Source organism: Dermochelys coriacea, chromosome 20 (genome assembly GCF_009764565.3).
Source record: "Dermochelys coriacea isolate rDerCor1 chromosome 20, rDerCor1.pri.v4, whole genome shotgun sequence".
Taxonomy (NCBI): domain Eukaryota; kingdom Metazoa; phylum Chordata; order Testudines; family Dermochelyidae; genus Dermochelys; species Dermochelys coriacea.
The window spans coordinates 2,495,511-2,514,037 of record NC_050087.2 but is presented as its reverse complement, the minus strand read 5'-3'; the positions used below and the strand labels follow the sequence as shown (position 1 = coordinate 2,514,037).

At 58.3% G+C, this 18,527-nt stretch overlaps 1 protein-coding gene across 3 annotated transcripts; it reads left to right on the top strand.

Annotated features, from left to right (window-relative positions):
• Positions 1 to 483: 483 nt before the first annotated feature.
• On the top strand, positions 484 to 17,753 carry CS (citrate synthase). 3 transcript variants are annotated; one of them, XM_038378273.2, is made up of 11 exons: positions 484 to 781; positions 11,623 to 11,673; positions 11,967 to 12,074; positions 13,002 to 13,067; positions 13,154 to 13,285; positions 13,467 to 13,655; positions 14,516 to 14,715; positions 15,407 to 15,536; positions 15,631 to 15,732; positions 15,861 to 16,070; positions 16,485 to 17,753. In XM_038378273.2, exons 1-11 carry the CDS (start codon positions 740 to 742, stop codon positions 16,653 to 16,655), a joined length of 1,401 nt encoding a protein of 466 aa, XP_038234201.1. In that variant the 5' UTR covers positions 484 to 739; the 3' UTR covers positions 16,656 to 17,753. The 3 variants fall into 3 exon arrangements, with proteins under 3 accessions (XP_038234201.1, XP_043362443.1, XP_043362442.1); XM_043506508.1 differs by lacking the exon at positions 484 to 781 and adding an exon at positions 2,121 to 2,147; XM_043506507.1 differs by lacking the exon at positions 484 to 781 and adding an exon at positions 2,658 to 2,738.
• Positions 17,754 to 18,527: the final 774 nt, after the last annotated feature.

Genomic DNA, 18,527 nt, shown 5'->3' with positions numbered 1-18,527 from the left:
GAGGCCACGCCGTGCCATTGGCCGCCCCACAGCGTGGCTCTGAGGCCACGCCGTGCCATTGGCCGCCCCACGGCCAGGCTCCGAGGCCACGCCGTGCCATTGGCCGCCCCACGGCCAGGCTCCGAGGCCACGCCGTGCCATTGGCCGCCCCACGGCCAGGCTCCGAGGCCACGCCGTGCCATTGGCCGCCCCACGGCCAGGCTCCGAGGCCACGCCGTGCCATTGGCCGCCCCACGGCCAGGCTCCGAGGCCACGCCACATGACTCAGCCCATTCCGGGATGACCTGAATATACGTTGCCCCTTCCCCCCTCCAGCCCGAGCGGGGGAGGGGAAAGGGCAAGTCCCATTGGGTGACACTGAGTTTTCAGGCATTTGATTTGGCCACCTATACCCAGGCTCCCTCCCGCCCCCATTCCGTACCCCCCCCGCCAAGCCCCGCCCATCTCCCCACCCCGCCCAATAGCCGAGCGCGGCGCGGCCGCGAGGGGGCGTGGCTATGCTAATGACCTCCCCGCCGGGCGGGCCGTAGCCGCCAGCGCGCTCCACCTCCCGCTCGCTGTCGCGGCCGCGCTCGCGAGGACCCTTCCCTCCCCCCCCACCCACCCCGTGGGCGCCGCTCCCTCCTCGGCCTCCTTCTTCAACCTTGGTCCCCGCCGCCGGCCCAGCCCCCCCCCCCCGCGAGCCCGGCGGCTGCAGCACCCGGCTCCCCGCCGCGCTCGCGCCCCGTCTCCGCTCGCCATGACTCTGCTGCGGGCGGCCGCGCGCCTGTTGGGCGCCAAGGTGAGCTCGCGCCCGGGGCCCCGCGGGGGGGATTGGGCACTCTGGAAGGGGGGGGGTCGGGTCGCACCCTCAGTTCCCGGGGCCCCCGCGTGCATGGGGGGGTGTCTCGTGTCGGCAGGGCTCAGCCATGCTCCAGGCTGTGCCCACAACCCCCCCCCGGGCTGCAGCCACTCGCCCCTCCCCACTGGAGTGGGGGGGGCCCTACACACTGCATGGCTGCTCTGCTTCCCCCCCATCTCGGGGGAGCCGGCTGGAGGGCGCCCCCGAAGGGCTGAGCTCTCCCCCTTCCTGCTCCGCCTTCGAGGGGCGTAAAGGGCCATGGAGCCTCCCACCCGAGCTCTGTGCCTCTGTTTCTCCCGGGGGACCGGGCACTGGCCGTGGCAGCGGGTTCGGCCGCCCTCCCCGGCCGGCCCACCTCCACTGAGGCTGAAGGGCTGACTGGGAGTTAGGGGTCGGGGAAGGCCAGGTGCCTGACCCCTTAGGGGCTAGGCTGGGCTTTCCAAGGGCCTGTCGGGTGACCAGACCGCAAATGTAAAAAAAAAAATCGGGGTGGGGGTAATAGGTGCCTATATAAGAAAAAGCCCCCCAAAATCGGGACATCTGGTCACACTAGCTCCATGCAGCCCGAGCGGGGCGTAGGGTGCGTGGGGGGAGGCTGATCTCCACGGCCCGGTCACTGCTGAGCGACCTCGCCTTGTTGGGAAAGTTCCGCTTCTCGCACCGCAGTCGGTGGGGCGCCTGGAAGAGGTGCTAAGTGGTACCCGCAGCCTTCCCCGTGAGCTGAACGAAGGCAAGAAAACTCAGCGGCCGTCTTCTGCGGGCCCGGTGGTGTGCTGGGGTACCTTGGACTCGGTAGAATCGGATCATTGCTCGCAATAGCGGAGCTGGAGGAAGGCTCTCTGACGGGAGAGGGGCAAGGGGGGGTGAGGCAGTATCTTTTATTGGACCAACTTCTGTTGGTGAGAGAGACCAGCTTCTGAGCCGCTCGGAGCTCTTCTTCAGGTCGCAGGAAATTCAGCCAGTGTGACTTGGACTCCCAGCCAGTTGAGTTTCATCACAATCCACTTGAGCAGCTTATCGAGTAACACTTTTATGTTTGGATTAGTTTGACTTGCTCCCAGCGTTTCCGAGGGTGTTCTACTTGGCTTCTTCACAGTCTTTAATCGCTGAGGATCAAAAATGCCAAGTGGGGAGCTGTTTGGGGCCTGGCTGCTGTGGGGGGGGGGGGGGATTGGAAGTTTCGTCTGTACAGCAAGGCAAGTGAGCAGAGGAAATAGAGCAGGCGACCAGTCCTAGAAGGCTAAAATTAGCACATTCTTCAGTCTCTGAAACAAAAGCCAAATGAACCAAGCTTATGGTGAACGGGGTAAACGCTTCGGCTTTATTCTTCTAATCCTGTCTCTCCTTGGGTCTTGCTTTCAGTTGGTTGCAAAAGGAGGGGGAAATACCACCTTTGTTAATGTACAGGAGTGTCCCTGCACTCCTTGGGAGTAATTGCACCTTCCTCGCCGCTAATTCTATTATGTCTGTGTCGAGTGATTTAATGTAATACCTGAATGCTGAGCGTGAGAACAGAATATCAAGCATGATCGGGGTGGAGATGTGACTAGAAAAACGCTGGAAGCAGCAGTTGTATCCAGCTGTTTCAGATGTAGCGTATGTTCGTAGTTTCTGTCTACAGGTGCCCAAATTTTGCCCATCTGAGGGCCACATTAACAACATGCCAGGAGACTCTCCGCCCTCCCTGACAGTCACCCATTGCAGCTGCCTGTCTTTAATACAGAGGTGTGACCTCTGGAAGGAAGGCCAAGGCCTGCAGTGCTCCATCTTGATCCAAGTGGCCTGGCTGCATTGCATGCTGGGAGCCATAGTTTTGGGCTCTCTCTCAAAGATGGAGGAGGCCTCAGTGCAGCAGCCTGGGATACTTTGGCTGCCCTGGCCTACTAAGACCTCACAGGTGAGAAAAGCAAGAACTTGGGTGAGATTTGCTAGCAACCAGTCGTGCGTATCCCACAACTTCAGGCACCAGCAGAAATGGCTCAGGATCTCATTCCTTATTCGCTTGTGTTCTGGGCAGACAACTCCTGTATGGCCTGATTAGGAGCTGGCTGCTTTTAAGTGCCAAACAATGTGGGAGTGGGAGATGAGTAACTGTTCATAGAATATCAGGGTTGGAAGCGACCTCAGGAGGTATCTAGTCCAACCTCCTGCTCAAAGCAGGACCAATCCCCAATTTTTGCCCCACATCCCTAAATGGCCCCCTCAAGGATTGAACTCTCAACCCTGGGTTTAGCAGGCCAATGCTCAAACCACTGAGCTATGCACCCCTCACCCCCCGTTGTAAAAACCCCACTTGTTCTTGAGCAACTAAACACTTGTAGGCCTGAGACACCTGCCCAGCACCTCCTGGGTCTGAATTTGCTCTGCTTTGCTAACACAGCTTTGTGGCTTTACCCTCTCCTTCTCCACTTAGGCATGTCCTTGAATAGTTACATAATTCCTGGAAATCAACCTCTGGGGCAGGTTTGTACTTGGGAGATGCAGTTTAGCCCAGCGAATAGGACACTGGGGTGGGAGCCAGGGGCCCTGGCTCTGCCACTGACTTGCTGTATGACCTTGAGCAAGTCACTTCCCCTTTCAGTGCCTTGGCTTTTTTTCCCCTTCCCACCCATATCTGTCTAGGTTGTGCTGTAAGAGCCAAAGGGCCTCTTAGCACTACAAATAGATTACCCTAACCTTCCCTGGGGAATGTTCTCCGGGGTGTGCCAGGTCCCTCTGTGGAGGTCACCCGAGGAGCTGGAAAGATAACGGCACTGTTTAGCACCCAGGGCTGCACAACTGGGAACTGGGCTCGACCTCTTCACCTGTGAGCTTCTCGGGTCGGAGCATGCATTGTTGTGGCTGGTCCTCCAGCGGCCTGGCAATGTGAAGCCCATTGGGAGGAGGGATGAGACGCTTGGAGGGGAGCGTAGGAGGGGATGAATAAAAGGACTGGGCAGGAGTCAAACTAAAGCTCGGAAAGCTAAGAACCTTGCCAGCTAGCCTGTGGGGTGTGTGTGAGATCTCTACCCACTGAATTATGCACAGTCAAACTTCCCTGTGGGCCTTCTGACGGCAATCTGGTGCTGCCTGATGCTGCCACCTCCCCACCAGTCATTCCTCCCCTGGAATTGCAATAGTGGGGTTCTGTCACTAGGAAAAGGTTAAAAGGACACTTGGCAGGCCTGGCAGCTTTAGCCTTGTGATCTACCATTGGACTGGGAGTGTTGCACTAAAGGTCAGGCTCTAGAAGAGGAGAGCGGTGTTTCCAATAGGCAATTCAGAGTTACCAGTCCGGGGACCCAAATTCAAAGGCAGCCTCTGACGCTTTAAACATCTGTACAAGGAAGGGGTGAAAATGAAGCCCTGGCCAACAGCGCAATGATCCTTCCTGGGGGTCTGGACTAGGGTAATGACGTGGGGTCAGACTCTATGGGATTGGAGGTCGCAGGACTCCAGCAGGGCTCTGCGAAGAGGTTTGGACCTAAAGCTCCATGGCCTTGGCAGAAGACATGTGCCTCGCATTAGGAAGGCGGTGCCCTGCTGGAGGGCTGTCTGCAGCTGTTGGGTCGTGGGTTCCAGCTGTGAACTGACACTGTCTGCCATGCTGCCTTATGGAATCTGACCTCAGGATTCCCAGCAGAGCTTGGGATGGAACCCAGGAGTGCCGGCTCCTAGTCCCCTCGCTCTAAACTATGTGGCTTGCCCTGCCACATGCACGCCAGCAATGCGTGGCCAGGCTACATGCGAGGTGGACTCCTGTGGCCCTAAGAGATGTCCGTCTCCTATCCTTGTTGGGGGAGCAGGCTGTGTTCTAACTGTCCCATTGTATTGTCAGGATTCACACGGAAGGGGACTGAGCTCAGATATACTTACAACTCCTCTTTCCCTGACGTGCTAAACTCGTTGCCTTTTAACTGGAACCAGAAACTAATTATCAGTGGTAACCATAACAGCCCTGAGCGTTTCCTGCTGATGTGATCGCTTTAATCCTCTTAGCGAACCACTCCCTGGGCCTGAAAAGACTCCTCTGTAGGCCACAAGTGGTCCCATTTCACACACCCCACTCTGTCCCTTGCGGCCTTCTATGCCTGCACTACCTCCCCGTCCAGTGACGCTATCAGAGCTTCTGAGATCCACCTGCAATGGGGTTCTTGTTGTGTGGGTTTGACTGATGTCCGAGAAGCAGCCTGGGCTAGTGGGTAGCGCACCAGACTAGGCGTTTGGAAACCTGAATTCTGTTCCCAACTCCGTTGCTTTAATCTCTGAAGCACCGTGCTGCTCTGGAACTGTCTGAAACCCTGAATAATGATAAATCCCTTAATTGGAGAGGATTGGAAACGGGTTTCCCCTCCTGCTCCTCTACCCGTTCCTCTGGGAACCTGCCCCTTGTAGGGTGGACTGAGCAAAACAAGCTGCGGACTTGCTTGTTTTACCACTGCCCTGGATTTCCTGGCTTAACTCCTCAGAAGGTGACAGCTGCTGCCCTTCCTTTCGTTGCCCTGCTGCACTGATGGATTGCAGCGAGCAAGTGCCGTACAATGCGCAGCCCTGCAGCTGCTGCTTGCTCCAGGTGTGTCACCCCCTGTGCCCATCCTGGGGAGGAGAGAGGAGTGGGCTGGTCCATCAGGTCTTGGCATCTCAGCAGCAACTGCCCACAAAGGAGGTCAGTCGGAGTGCGTCATGCTGTGGGGCTAAATCTTTGCAATAAAGCAGCCTCTGGGTGGAGGCCTTTGGGGGTGGGGGAGATGCTGGGTGTCGGAGAGTTGGCCCAGAACACGTTCCTATTCGGCTAACTCTGGCTCCCCCATAATGAGACATCTTTGACTCTTTCGGCTTCTTGTGCCACTCAGCTGGTTGGAAAGAGAACTAGGAAAATGGTGCAAAGCTCAGTGCTATTAGCTGCTCTGGTTGACGCCGAGAATGGAGTTTCATTCCTAGTTCAATCTGGGTTTTGTGGGTCTATCGCTTTGTGCCATCTGCTCAGCTCACACGGCCTTTGCAGCAGAGCTCTGAAACTGCTGAATCTTCCCAGTCAGCAGGACCAAGTGGGGGGGGGAAAAACGAGTCACTTCATAGGTTTGCCAGCCCCGTCCCTCACACACCTTGTGTGTGTTACAGAATCCACTGTCTGGTGTGGGGGGGACAGAGTCACAGCGCGTGGGGACACAGGTCTGTTCCATTGAATTGCAGCATGGCTGAGTAGCTGGGCCAACAGCAGCAGCTGACCCAGGGTAGGAGGCAGCTTTTTCTAATTGCTAAAGCAGGGCATTGAGTCAGAGCCAAGCTTCTATTCCCTGCTCTGCCCTGACTGGAAATGTGACTTCAGACCAGGCCCTTCCTGGCTGTGATGTGGGTGGATATTACGCTCTTTCCCCCCCCCCCCCTCGTGAGAGTCCCGGGATGGAGCTAGCTGCAAGCTGTTTAAAACTAGCTGTGCCAATGTAGTGTGCCCCCCACCCCCCTCTGGTGACTTGAGCCCAAGGGTCACCCTCCCGCTTCCTTGCTGGAGGAGACACCCAAGGAGGAAGCTGTCTCCAGGCTAACATTGTGCTTGACGCTGGTGTGGCCTGTGATGTATCTACAGTGCAAGACTTTGCACTATGCCTGGTGGGTGAATCACTGATGGGGACCTGTTCCAGGCTAGCAGGGAGGGCTGGGCTCAGACTGGGACATGGCTCTTTGTCCCAGTGTTCACCAACAACTGAACAACACTGGATGGAGGGGAGCCGGCGGCTGCCCCCTCTCTGGTTGTTTGCGTTTGATCCTCAGGTGAGATTGCAGAGCCCTCTGGACCTCTTGCCCCGCCAGTGTTGACCGGGCCGGATGGCAGCCCTCTCCCAAGGTTAAACACGCTTGCGTTCATGCTGAGCTGGGGTCGTGCCTGTCCGGCTGTTTTGCAAGGCCAAGCGTAGGCTGGGTGCGAGGGACGGTGTCTAGAGGTCCCTGGGACTGTCAATGGAGCCATCCACTCCCTAGCATGTGCAGTAGCTGGTGTTGGTCTTGCTGCTGGAACTGAACGAGATGTAAACCCAAGAGGCCCCGAGCAGCACGGCACAAAGGGGCGACCAGCGTAGCCTGCAGATGCATCCAGTCTCTTGGCTTTGTGACCCCCTGCAAAGCTTGTCGGTTCCAGACTCTTGGTGTGTTTCAATCGGACGCCTTTCAGGCTGAGCTAGACCAGCGCAGAGCCTCGATCCTTTAAATAAAAGCACCTGTTTGCATAAGAGGGTGAGCTCCGGGCTAGGAGCCAGACTCCGGGCTCTGTTCCCCACACTGCCGTGTCACCTCTGCGTCAGTCTCCCCATCTGTAAGGAGAGAGCACACTCGACGGCTGTTGTAAGGGTAGACGTGTGGACGGAGTTGCTACGAATGTCGTCAAGGAGAGAAGTTGGAGATTGCCTCTCATAGCGAAGGGAATATCTGGGTCATGGCTGTTTCTATCCACCCGCTGTCTGCAAATATAACCCGCACCGGCTCCCTTGTGCATAGGTCAGAGTGCCTCCAGGTCCAGGGCGGGATGTTTGCTGCTTCCATACACCCTGTGCGGCCTGTTTGAAAGCATTTTCGGTTTGCTCAGAACAACCTCCCTGAACTTGGGCTTCTGATCTGGGACCAGCTGCTCCCATTCCAAGAGGAAACCAGGCTAAGTTATTCCACCTGAGTTCTCCTGTTCAGCCAGTAGATCGGAGCAGCCCGGAGGGAACACTGCCACGTCTGTGTTGTGTCCCTCCTGGCAACTCGCAGTAGTCTGTTATCAGACCCTTCTGGTCCGCACTGACAGCAGCTGGATATTGAGTCCTGGGTTTCTAGATACTAACCGGCCTAAAGTGATTCCTCCTTTGGGCAGCTGAGTTAAGAGCTGCCTCTGTCCAAGCTGAGGTTTGCTTCTCGGTCTCCTCGCAGTGTGGGTGCAGTTAGATTGGTGCAGAAGGAAATAAGCGATACCAGTTCTCTCTTCCTCCTCCCCTCCCCCCCCCCCCACACACACAGACTTGGGTTGTACTGACAGACCTACCCTGGTGGAAAACCAGCATGTTAGGCCAGGCCTAACCTGTCTGCTGTGGGGAGAGGAGACTGGCACAGAGTGAAACTTGCAGCTTCCATCCTCCTTCTCCATTTACAGCCCAGTGGAGGCTAGACTCTCTGTACCTCTCCCCGCCTAGAGCAGTGGTTCTCAAACTTCAGTGCACCATGACCCCCTTCGGACAGCAAAAATCATTACATGACATGGGGGGGGGGGGTCCTCGGGCTTTGGCTTCAGCCCCGGGCAGCAGGGCTCACACTTTGGCTTCAGCCCCGGGCCCCAGCAAGTCTAATGCTGGCTTGGTGACCCCATTATAATGCGGTTGTGACCCGCTTTGGGGTCCTGACCCACGTTTTGGGGCCTGCTGGCCTAGAGCCTAGGGTAACTTGACCCACCGCATGGTCTCAATATCTGCTTCAGCACGGGGTCTCTGGAAGTGTCCTAAAGCGTTGCTCATCTTCCCTGGTGTTCTCTTGGACCTGGGAGCAGATAAGCTCCTGAGGCAGGTTCCCACCCTCTCTTGCCTTGGAGAGGACAAACCTCGGTCCCATCTGTTCTGAACGGTCAGCATAAGCCCCTGCCTGCAGCTCTGAACTCATTTCGGGAATGGCTGATTTGTCCGTCCCCCATGTTGCAAAGCATCTCCCCCTGCTCTGTCTGGGGCTCGGAGAGGTTAATGCTTGGGCTGGGAGACATCCACAGAATTCAGAGTAGCAGCCGTGTTAGTCTGTATTCGCAAAAAGAAAAGGAGTACTTGTGGCACCTTAGAGACTAACAAATTTATTTGAGCATAAGCTTTCGTGAGCTACAGCTCACTTCATCGGATGCATCCGATGAAGTGAGCTGTAGCTCACGAAAGCTTATGCTCTAATAAATTTGTTAGTCTCTAAGGTGCCACAAGTACTCCTTTTCTTTTTGCGATCCACAGAATGTGTGACTCCCTAAAGGGCACACACTGGCCCAGGGCAGTCTCTTTCACATGCAGAAAGTGCTGGACTGGCTACAAGGGAAAACATGCTAGACTAGTCAGGTGGGGAAAATGCTACTTCCCCTGTGCAGGCCAGCCATGAGGCCTGGCTTCCTGGGCTCAGAAGCCATCCCCAGATGCTCCGCACCAGAGCAGGAGTGTTGAGTCCAGGCAACAAGATTGGAGCTTCTAAAAGCTCTGCCCTAGGAGTTACTATAGGGCAGGAGCTCGCGATCCATGGTCCCTTCTGGTCTTGGAATCGATGACTCTGACTCGGCTCCTCCTTGGAATTTACCTTCCACCTCCCTGGATCCCAGGTGGCTCCAGTTTTCCATATTGTTACTTTCACCTCTATGTGAAAGTTCCTGTGCGCTGTGACCCAGCTGCTGTTTTCCACCCCAGAAGTGGCTCCCTCTTAGGGCAAGTCTATACTAAAACACTGCATCGGCGCAGCTGTAGACACTGTATGCTGACAGGAGAGGGCTCGGTAGCTATGGCAGTGGGAGCAGCTCTTCTGCCAACATAATGCTGGCTACACGGGGCGGGGGGGGTACGTCGGTATAGTGACATTGCTCGGGGTGTGGATCCCCACCCCGAGTGACGAAGTTACAGTGATACAGGTCTGTAGCGTAGACCAGATCTTAGTGGCTGCTGATGTTATCCCAGTGTCAGTTTCTAATGCCCTTGGACCCCCGTTCACACACAAGGCGTGACATGCATTTTGAGATGTTTGCATAGCTGGGATTATTCCACTGTTCCCTGCAGCTAAACAGATTCCCTAACTAGCTGTTCCTGGCGGTTTTTCTTGTGCCGCTTGAGGTGAGCAGGATGTTCCAAACCATTGAAGGAGGGAACAGCAGAAGCCGTCCTGAGCAGCATCCCAAACTAGCCCGTTGTGTACAGAAAAAATAACAAGGGTTGGTTTGTTTGTTTGTTTTTTTTCCCAGCCACTTGCACCGAGAACAAAACTTGTGCCAGGATTTTGGCATTGCCTGGCCAACTTGAAACACTCTTGCTTGTGTGGGTGCTGCACTGACGTTCTGGATTTGCAACAAGAACTCTGACTCCAGCAGCAGCCCCAAGCTCACGGGAGCAGGCAACAAACCTGTCTGCTTCGTGCTTCCCAGATGAGTGTGAAGTGAACATTTTGTCAGTGAAAGCGGCCTGGCCCTTCTGGGAGGAGAGCTGCATTCTCCAGCTCAGCTGGGTCTAAGAACCAACCCTCTTAATCGAGCGGAACGAAGGCCCTGATTGACTTTCTATCAGCGGGTCTCTGCCTTCATGTCCACAAACAATTGCAAAGCCCATTCTATGGCACTGGGTTGTCAAGTGCTGGCTGTACCTGCAAATCCAAAGTCCTCCAGCGTGGAGCTGAGGGTACAAAACTGCAAGTCACTTCTGGAAAGCCTGCTGTGGGGGGGATCCTAGAGAAAAGGGCCCCTCCTTCCCCAGGCATCCTTTTCCCATAGCTGCAGCACACACCCATGGCTGTATAGCCCCGTGGCTGGGTCTGCACAGCTTCTTACCAAGTACTGAAGGCACAGCTGGGTTGCATCCATGGTTAGGCATGTTCCTCCATGTACAGGGATTGTGCAACAGCCCCCCTACTAATGGGAGATACCCATTAACTGTGACTGAGCCCCACTTGGTCCCCAATTCCTGGCTCAGCAAGAAACTGCTTAGGGAAGTGGCTGAAAACTGCTCCTCTCCCCCCATCCCCCCCTCATAAGGGAGGGGCATTACTAGTGACTCAGTGTGCTAGAATAAGTGAAGGAATCTGCATCTCATTAGCCACTCCTGAACGTAACTAGCCTTATGTTGGGGGGCCACTTTGTATCTTTTAAAAGTAGTATTTCAGTCCCTGAGTGGTGTGCTCTGAGGGTAAATGGCAGCTTCCGGAAAGATTTTAATTTTTCCCCATAAGCATGTGTCTGCATTTTCCTAAACCCAGGCGATGTTCTGCTAACTGGTCCCTACACTGGCAGTGGGCAGCCCTGAGCTCTGGTGCTCAGCTGTTACCCTGCAGTGTTAAAGGGCCCAGCTGTGGTCTCTCTCTCCCTGCTCCGGATGCAGCCTGCAGGTATTCAGGGCTACTCACCCAGCAGGATTGGCTGGCTCCGAACCCATGTGGTGCCCTCCCCCCACCCATGCCTACACCAAGCCAGGAATGACTCATGCTGCTCTCTCAGGGACTGACTGACAGTAATGATCCCGCTCCCTCCCCTGCCAGCTTTTGCCAAGCCTTGTGCGGATTCTACTGACGTGCTACTGGGGGTGTGGTGAGGGCATGCTCGTAATGGGAGCGTGGTGGTTCATTCACTCTCTCCAGATGGAGTGAGAGGTGGAAGTGGCTTTCCTGGTGTGTGAGCCGTACAAAGCAAAACGAAATGCCCCATTTCCTCCTGGCCGGACGTCGTTGATCCAGAGAGGAGGCGGTGGAATTTAAATGTTTTCTTTGTCCGGTGCACCCACCTTCTGGACAAACAGCTCTGGCTCCAATAACTCCCTGAACTGGAGCTTTGCTTCCACATTTCCACTCTGACTCCAGCTCTTACTTGGCTCCCAATCAGTGACCTACTCAAAGCTGTGCCGTCTGATTCTCCTGCAGAGGGAAATATTGGGATGGCGGGGCGTGTGGAGCGGATGGAGCCGAGAGGACACCCTGGTATGATTGTTTCCCTGCTGGTGTCAGCCAGGTGATATTGAGCTGCCTAGTGCAACGCTGACGTAGGCTGTGGGTCTTATGCTCCATGTCACTGCTAGGCTAACGCATAAGAGGCATCTCTCTCTCTCTCTCTCTGTCTGCAGAATGCACCATGTATATTCTTCGCTACCCGACACGCCAGCTCTACTTCCACGGTAAGTAGAGACCTCTGCCTGTCGCCTTGGGGGGGGGGGTGCACATCTGGGGAGAACTGTCCTTGGCTGCTCCAGCGCTGCTCACGTCCTCGCTCTGGAGGGAAACCATCCCAGAGCCGCAGTTCAAATCCCGTTGCTTATAGGTCACTGTCTGGCCTCCTTTGGAGGGATTTCTGTGCAACACAGATCAGAGATCCTAACTGGTTCTGAGGTGCTAGGGTTAGCAATGCTCAGCTCCGCCATGGCATAGTGCTGCCCTCACCAGCTTTCTTGCTTCTCCCCACAACCTCCAGAACCTGAAAGACGTCCTTTCCAACTTGGTTCCCAAGGAGCAGTCAAGAATCAAGAGCTTCAGGCAGCAATACGGCAACACGGTCATCGGGCAAGTCACTGTGGAGATGGTGAGTGTGGCTGGCACAGGCTGGCGTTGGCAGGATGGCTCATGGAGTGCCAGCACAGTTGGGGCTGGGGCTGGGCGATGTGGGCACCTCCTTGATCTCACTCACCATCAAGGGAGTGACCTATACCCATAAACCCCTGCGTCAGGCTGCCAGCCTAGCCCAGTGTCACCCCCTCCCTACCACGCTGAGTCAGTTCCACAGGCTCCCTTTCTTCCTGGATGGGCCCACTGGGGTGTGTAATCTGGTGCTCCGCCCTGGCAGTGGCCAGTCGCTGCTGCTTCTAAGCAGTGTGGAAGACCCCTTGGTTCACAGTGGCCCAGATGCACTGCTCTGGGCTGGGCACTCTCTCCTGCCCATCGCTTGGCGCCTGGAAATGGAGGCGCGATTGCCCTTCCCTTGGCAAGCACAGCGTGAGATGGGACGTTACCCAGGCACGGTATGGACATGGGGACCGTGATTGCCCAGAGGCCTCCCCTGGTTCATACGGCACAGCCTGGTGGCACTGTAGAGGTGGCTGGGGCTGTTGCACTAACACAGCTGGGCCTTTAGCTCGGGCAGGAGACTCTTGTGGTGTTTAGCTCCAACCATCGGTGCTGCGGGAGACCCGCCAGGCTGTTCAGAGCAGCACTGGGATCCGTGTGAAGCAGAGGGAGCTGTTCAGTAGCGTCTCTGCCAGCAGCCTCCCGCTGGGCCTGTGCCCAGGCCAGCAGGGGAGCAAGGCTGAGGGGAGAACAGAGCGCTGGCTTCAGGCAGCCAACTGGGTGAAATCAGCTCTGGTGCCAAGAGGGGCTGCTCTGCTCCCCGGCAGCAGGGAGCAAACTCCTGCCCTTAGCGCCAGCCCTGCCAGTTAAAGGTGGCCTGGCTGTGGGAGAGGGAGCATTGCTCCGCTGAACCCCGCTAACTGCCTCCTGGCTCTGTCCCTTCCAGGTCTATGGCGGGATGAGAGGCATGAAAGGGCTAATATACGAGACCTCTGTCCTGGACCCCGATGAGGTAAGGTCTTCACCGCCCCCCGCCACCGCCCCACCGGCCGCTCCCTGTCCTCGGAGACTGATTCCTTTCTCCACCCTTCTCTCCAGGGCATCCGCTTCCGCGGGTACAGCATCCCAGAGTGCCAGAAGCTGCTGCCCAAAGCCCCGGGAGGGGAAGAGCCCCTGCCCGAGGGCCTCTTCTGGCTGCTGCTTACGGGAGACATCCCCACTGCGGAACAGGTGAGATGGGGGGTTCTGGCCGTGGCTTTGGGGTCCGTGACTTAAGCCCCAAGCTCTCATGGCCTCGCCAGTGAGGCTGCAGCCTGTTCTCCATGCCATGCCTGGCCTGGCCTGGCAAACCCTCCATGCTGCGTCAGGTGGCAAATCTCCAGCTAACCCCGTGGCATGTTTCCTCCCACAGGTGAGCTGGGTCTCCCAAGAGTGGGCCAAGCGGGCGGCTCTGCCCTCCCATGTGGTGACCATGCTGGACAACTTCCCCACCAACCTGCACCCCATGTCCCAGCTCAGCGCCGCCATCACGGCCCTCAACAGCGAGAGCAACTTCGCCCGGGCCTACTCCGAGGGCATCAGCCGGGCCAAGTACTGGGAGGTAGGGAGCTAGGCCAGGCCCAGCTGGGCTCCCTGCTGCCCACGTTTGGGCCACAGAGAGCGTCCAGGTTGCGGCTCCCAGGATGGCGTCTGGCCTACAGCCGGCGAGAGCCAACCTCCCGGCACCGGCGGCTGGAAGCTCAAGGGGCGGCATGGGTGGGTCTGGGGCCAGGGCACAGCGGGCTGTGCTGCCAACTCCCTCTGGGGCCTTGCCCGAGTTACTTTCCCCTCTGCCTCAGTTTGCCCACCTGTGCAATGGGGCTAGTGCTGGGCTGGAGGATGGAGCGATGCTTGCACAGGGCCGGCTGCACTTGTCCCTGTAAGGCAGCCGAGCTGGTTTCCTCATACCATGGGGTTGGGGTTGGGACATGAGCAGAGAGTCTCTGGCCATGTACCGGTGTATTGGCTGGCCTGTCTGGGCGGGTGAGTCTGCTACTCCCTGTAATTCCCGTGGCTGCTCCTTCTCACTGCCCTCCAGCAGCTGTCCCTGCCCGTTACCATCAGTCCGAACTACCCAAATTCCCCTGCACCTGGCACAGTTGCCACCTCCCCTCCCCCGCCTACAGCTGGGTAAAGCGATCTGCTCGCCCAGGGTGGTGCGGTCAGGGGCCTGGCTCTCCATTTCCTGCTCAGAGCACTGGGACGTGTCGGGATTTACAAAGGTGCTATTTTAACCCCCGGCTATAGACCCGGGCTGCCATGTCACTGAAACGCAGCCACCTCTGGGGTGGGACAAGGCAGCCTTCAAACAGCAAACCCTGCACTGAGCCGGGACAGCACGTGTGGCTGTGAACGGCCCAAGGACGCCGCACCGCGCTGCTGGGCTCAGTGAGCAGCCCGTCTTCTCCCCTGTCCCTGCAGTTCATCTACGAGGACGCCATGGACCTGATCGCCAAGCTGCCTTGCATCGCCGCCAAGATCTACCGCAACCTATACCGCGAGGGCAGCAGCATCGGGGCCATTGACCCCAGCCTGGACTGGTCCCATAACTTCACCAACATGCTGGGCTACACCGACCCCCAGTTCATCGAGCTCATGCGGCTCTACCTCACCATCCACAGGTGAGACCCGTCCAGGGAGCTGGGGTCCGGGGGACTGTGGCTGGGAGCGAAGCTGGCGCGGTGGACACTGCGCGGGGACGCCCTGGAGAGAGGCAGGAGCGTCCCCATGTGGGAGGAGGAAGCTGAACTCCAGAGCCCCGCAAACAACGCAGTGGGGAGCCCCTGCCCCGCTCGGCAGAGCTAGGACGGGCCAGGCTCCAAGCAGGCAGGGGTGGAACTGGGGCAGGGCTCTGAAGGCTGCAACTGCTTTCCGGGGGGCTGGATTCAGCCTCTCCATCCCACAGCAGTCGCCCCCCCACAACCCTGAGAAAACCTCTTCTTCTGGGTCAGAGCTCGGGCCCAGTGATCCCTCCCCCACGGAGGGGGCAGGGTGTCAACACAGTGGGTGCACAGGGGCTGTGCCAGGCATTTTGGGCCCCTCTGAGCCACCATCCCTGCCAGCAGCTCTGCCCAGCTTGCCACAGAGAGGCAGGGGCTGGAGACGGGTGTCCCTTAGAGCAGAAGGGGCCTGGTCCGGGAAGCAGCCGTCCCCATTGAACATGGCTCAGAGCCACCGGCACTGTCCTAGGGCTGCTGCTGCCCCCTGCTGGTTGGGAAGTTGGAGCTGCTCAATTGGCCGGGTGGGCTGGCAGCCCCCCGGGTCAGGCAGTAGGTCGGCTGCTGCCTTCTGCTAACGGTCTCCTCTCTGCAGCGATCACGAGGGCGGGAACGTCAGTGCCCACACCAGCCACCTCGTGGGCAGCGCCCTCTCCGACCCATACCTCGCTTTTGCCGCAGCCATGAACGGCCTGGCTGGGCCACTGCACGGCCTCGCCAATCAGGTAGGGGTCGCATTGGCTGGGGGCAGGGAAAGGGAGAGGGGGACACAGTTCCGGTCTCACCCCCGTGCCCTCTCTCTCTCTGCGCATCTTGCAGGAGGTGCTGGGGTGGCTGACAAACCTGCAGAAGGAGCTGGGCCAAGACGTGTCTGACGAGAAGCTACGAGATTTCATCTGGAACACGCTGAACTCCGGCCGGGTGAGACCCCCTGGGCTGCGGGAGCAGTGCTGAGTCTGGGCGGCTGCCCCCACTGACCCCCCCCCCCCGGGAACGTGGGTCAGGAACCCCCCAATCAGTGCTAACCCAAGGCGCTCCTGTTGCTACAGGTGGTCCCTGGCTATGGCCATGCCGTGCTGAGGAAGACGGATCCCCGCTACACCTGCCAGAGGGAGTTTGCCCTCAAGCACCTCCCCAAGGACCCCATGTTCAAACTAGTGGCGCAGCTCTACAAGATTGTCCCCAACGTGCTCCTGGAGCAGGGCAAGGCCAAGAACCCCTGGCCCAATGTGGACGCGCACAGCGGGGTGCTGCTCCAGGTAAGGCACTGGCCTGGAGGCTGCTAGTGAGGGACGGGACTCCCCACCGAGCTGGGTCTGGCTGGGCATCCCATCCAGAGCCCTGCTCTGACCTGGCCCCTCCAGCATGTCTTCCCCGGGCTCAGCAGTCGAGACTGAGCCCCCCCCCCGTGGCGTGGTGTCCGGGCTGAACTTCCTGTTCCTCCCCAGACACACCCTGGCACTGGGGCTCTGACCGCCCGGGAGCCAGAACAGACCAGCCACCAGCTCTGCTCCTGCTGGGCTCAGCCACTCAGAGGGCAGCCCTGACCCCCTGGCCATCACTCCCCAGTGACCACATTCCCCGAGCATCTCCCAGGCCCAGACCCTGGGGGTAGAGGCTGGGCTGCTCGGCACTGGCCTAAACACCCTGCCCCACTCCTCTCCCCTCTGCAGTATTACGGCATGAAGGAGATGAACTACTACACCGTGCTGTTCGGCGTCTCACGGGCCCTGGGCGTCCTGGCCCAGCTCATCTGGAGCCGGGCGCTCGGCTTCCCGCTGGAGAGACCCAAGTCCATGAGCACGGACGGCCTCATGCAGCTTGTGGGCGTCAAATCGGGTTAAAGTAAGGGATGGGGGGGAGGGGGAGCCCGCGCCTGCCAGCTGTCCAGGGGACGTTTAAAGAGACAGTACACTTTTCCCTTCCAAGGGCCTCGGCCAGACACTAGAATTAAACCTTTCTCTGAGGCACTGACCGTAAGTTTCAGGTTATTTATGGTGTAAATTTAAGATTAAAATGATCAGCCCCCTTCCCATCCCTTCTCCCCCCCCCCCCCGCCATTAGCGGCACCTCTGTTAAACTCCTGATCCAACCAGAGCCCAGCAGCTCCCCTGGCACGGGTTGGAGACCTGCATGGCTTTCTAGGCCAGCCCACGCTATCCCCCGGCCAGGAGAGGAGGGTCCTTTCCCAATCATGTTGTACCGTACTGAGCGCTGCCTTGTCCATGGCGCAGACGAGCTCCTAGGCCCAGATCAAACCAGCTTCCTTCTGCTCGCTTAGTCCCTGACCCAGGGCCAGCTGTGGGGTGGGGGGTTGGCGTGTGAATGCTTGAATCATTTCCTTTACCTTTGGTCCTCCTCTCCTACCACCTTGAGTCTTGGGCCTCCATCTGGGGCATCTCTGGGCTTTTCCTCCTCCAGGGGGCAGGGGCATCCTTGATATACACTGGGGGTTGGACCCTGCCTCCTGCCACACTGGCATTGCTGGCTGAGACTGTCTCCTTGCTGACAGCAGGGGCCAGGTCTTCCCATGAGCCCCACTGCTGCCTAGGGGGAAAGTGGGGCAGGGGAGGAGAACAGACTTTCCCGGGGAAGCCTGCGAGTGGGTTTCCCTCTAGGTGATGTCCATGCCAGGGCCGTGGAGGTTAGCCTGGCCTACCAAGGACGTGATTTCTGAGCAGCCGGCAGTAGCCGTGGGGCAGGGTTGCTAGCCACTTTTTTTTTTTTTTTTGAGCAGTTGCAGTGCAAAAGTGAACCTGGCTCCTGTCCTTTCTCCCAAGGAAGGATGTGATACACTCCTCCCCTGCCCCAGTTCTCTGTGTGTTTTTTGTGTGAATTCTCGTGTCCCCTAACCGCCCCTGGGGCGCTGGGTGGGCTCCGGCCGTGGCCTGGCGCAGCCTGCGGGTGGCTCTGTACAAAATGCAAAATAAATGTTTTTATTAACAAAACCGCTTCCCCGGTGTGTCAGAGGCGCCAGCGGGTGGGATGCAGCCCTGGCCTGCCCACAGGATGGGGGGGTGCCCCACTGCTGGGAGGTGCCCTGGGGTTAGGATCCTCAGCTTAGGTGTGATTTCCCTGAGTGGTTCTGTGCCTTATGCCACCAGCCAGGCCCTGAGCAGCAGGGTGTGCCCCTCCCCTTTCCCCCCCCTTCCCACCTGCAACCCCAGGGAAGGGGGGCTGGGGCAGCCTCTGGAAATGAGCCGTGCTGGTCTAGGGGCCATGTCCCTCATGTCCACATGAGGGCGCCATTATCCTTCCCAAGGCTCAGGGGCCCTCTGGAAGGGGAAGGGGGCTGGTTGGACTGGGGTGGGGGCTGCGTGGAAGGTGCCTCCTTCCCAGGGTGGGCCACCTTGCCTGGCCGCTGGCCCTGGGCAAGAACGGTGTAGGCCTGGCATTATGGCCTGGAAGTTAGGAGCTCAACTATTGCCCCCCAGCAGCCAGGGCTGGTTGTTAACCTCGGGGGGTGGGGGCAGAATGTAACTGACCATCCACCAACCCAGCCTAGGGTTAGTAGAGCTGCACCCTGCCTGAGCAGAGGTCCTTGCTCCACCCCAAGGCTTTCCCGGCCTGCCCCACAGGGCAGCTTGGGGCCAGTTCCAACAGCCAGTATTGTGCTTGGGGGGGGGGGGGGGGGGAGCTGGTGCCACTCCTCCAGTCCTGCAGGAAGGGGAGGGGAGGGCTTCTGTCCCCCAGGGACCCCCAGCCATCTTTCCACA

What these genes read in the sequence shown, in the direction of transcription:
- CS (XM_043506507.1), top strand. Translation starts at nt 2,673, where the DNA reads ATGGAGGAGGCCTCAGTGCAGCAGCCTGGGATACTTTGGCTGCCCTGG. An exon ending in GGCCTACTAAGACCTCACAG is followed by an intron (nt 2,739 to 11,622) that starts GTGAGAAAAGCA and finishes CTCTGTCTGCAG; the next exon opens with AATGCACCATGTATATTCTT. An exon ending in TGCACGGCCTCGCCAATCAG is followed by an intron (nt 15,537 to 15,630) that starts GTAGGGGTCGCA and finishes CGCATCTTGCAG; the next exon opens with GAGGTGCTGGGGTGGCTGAC.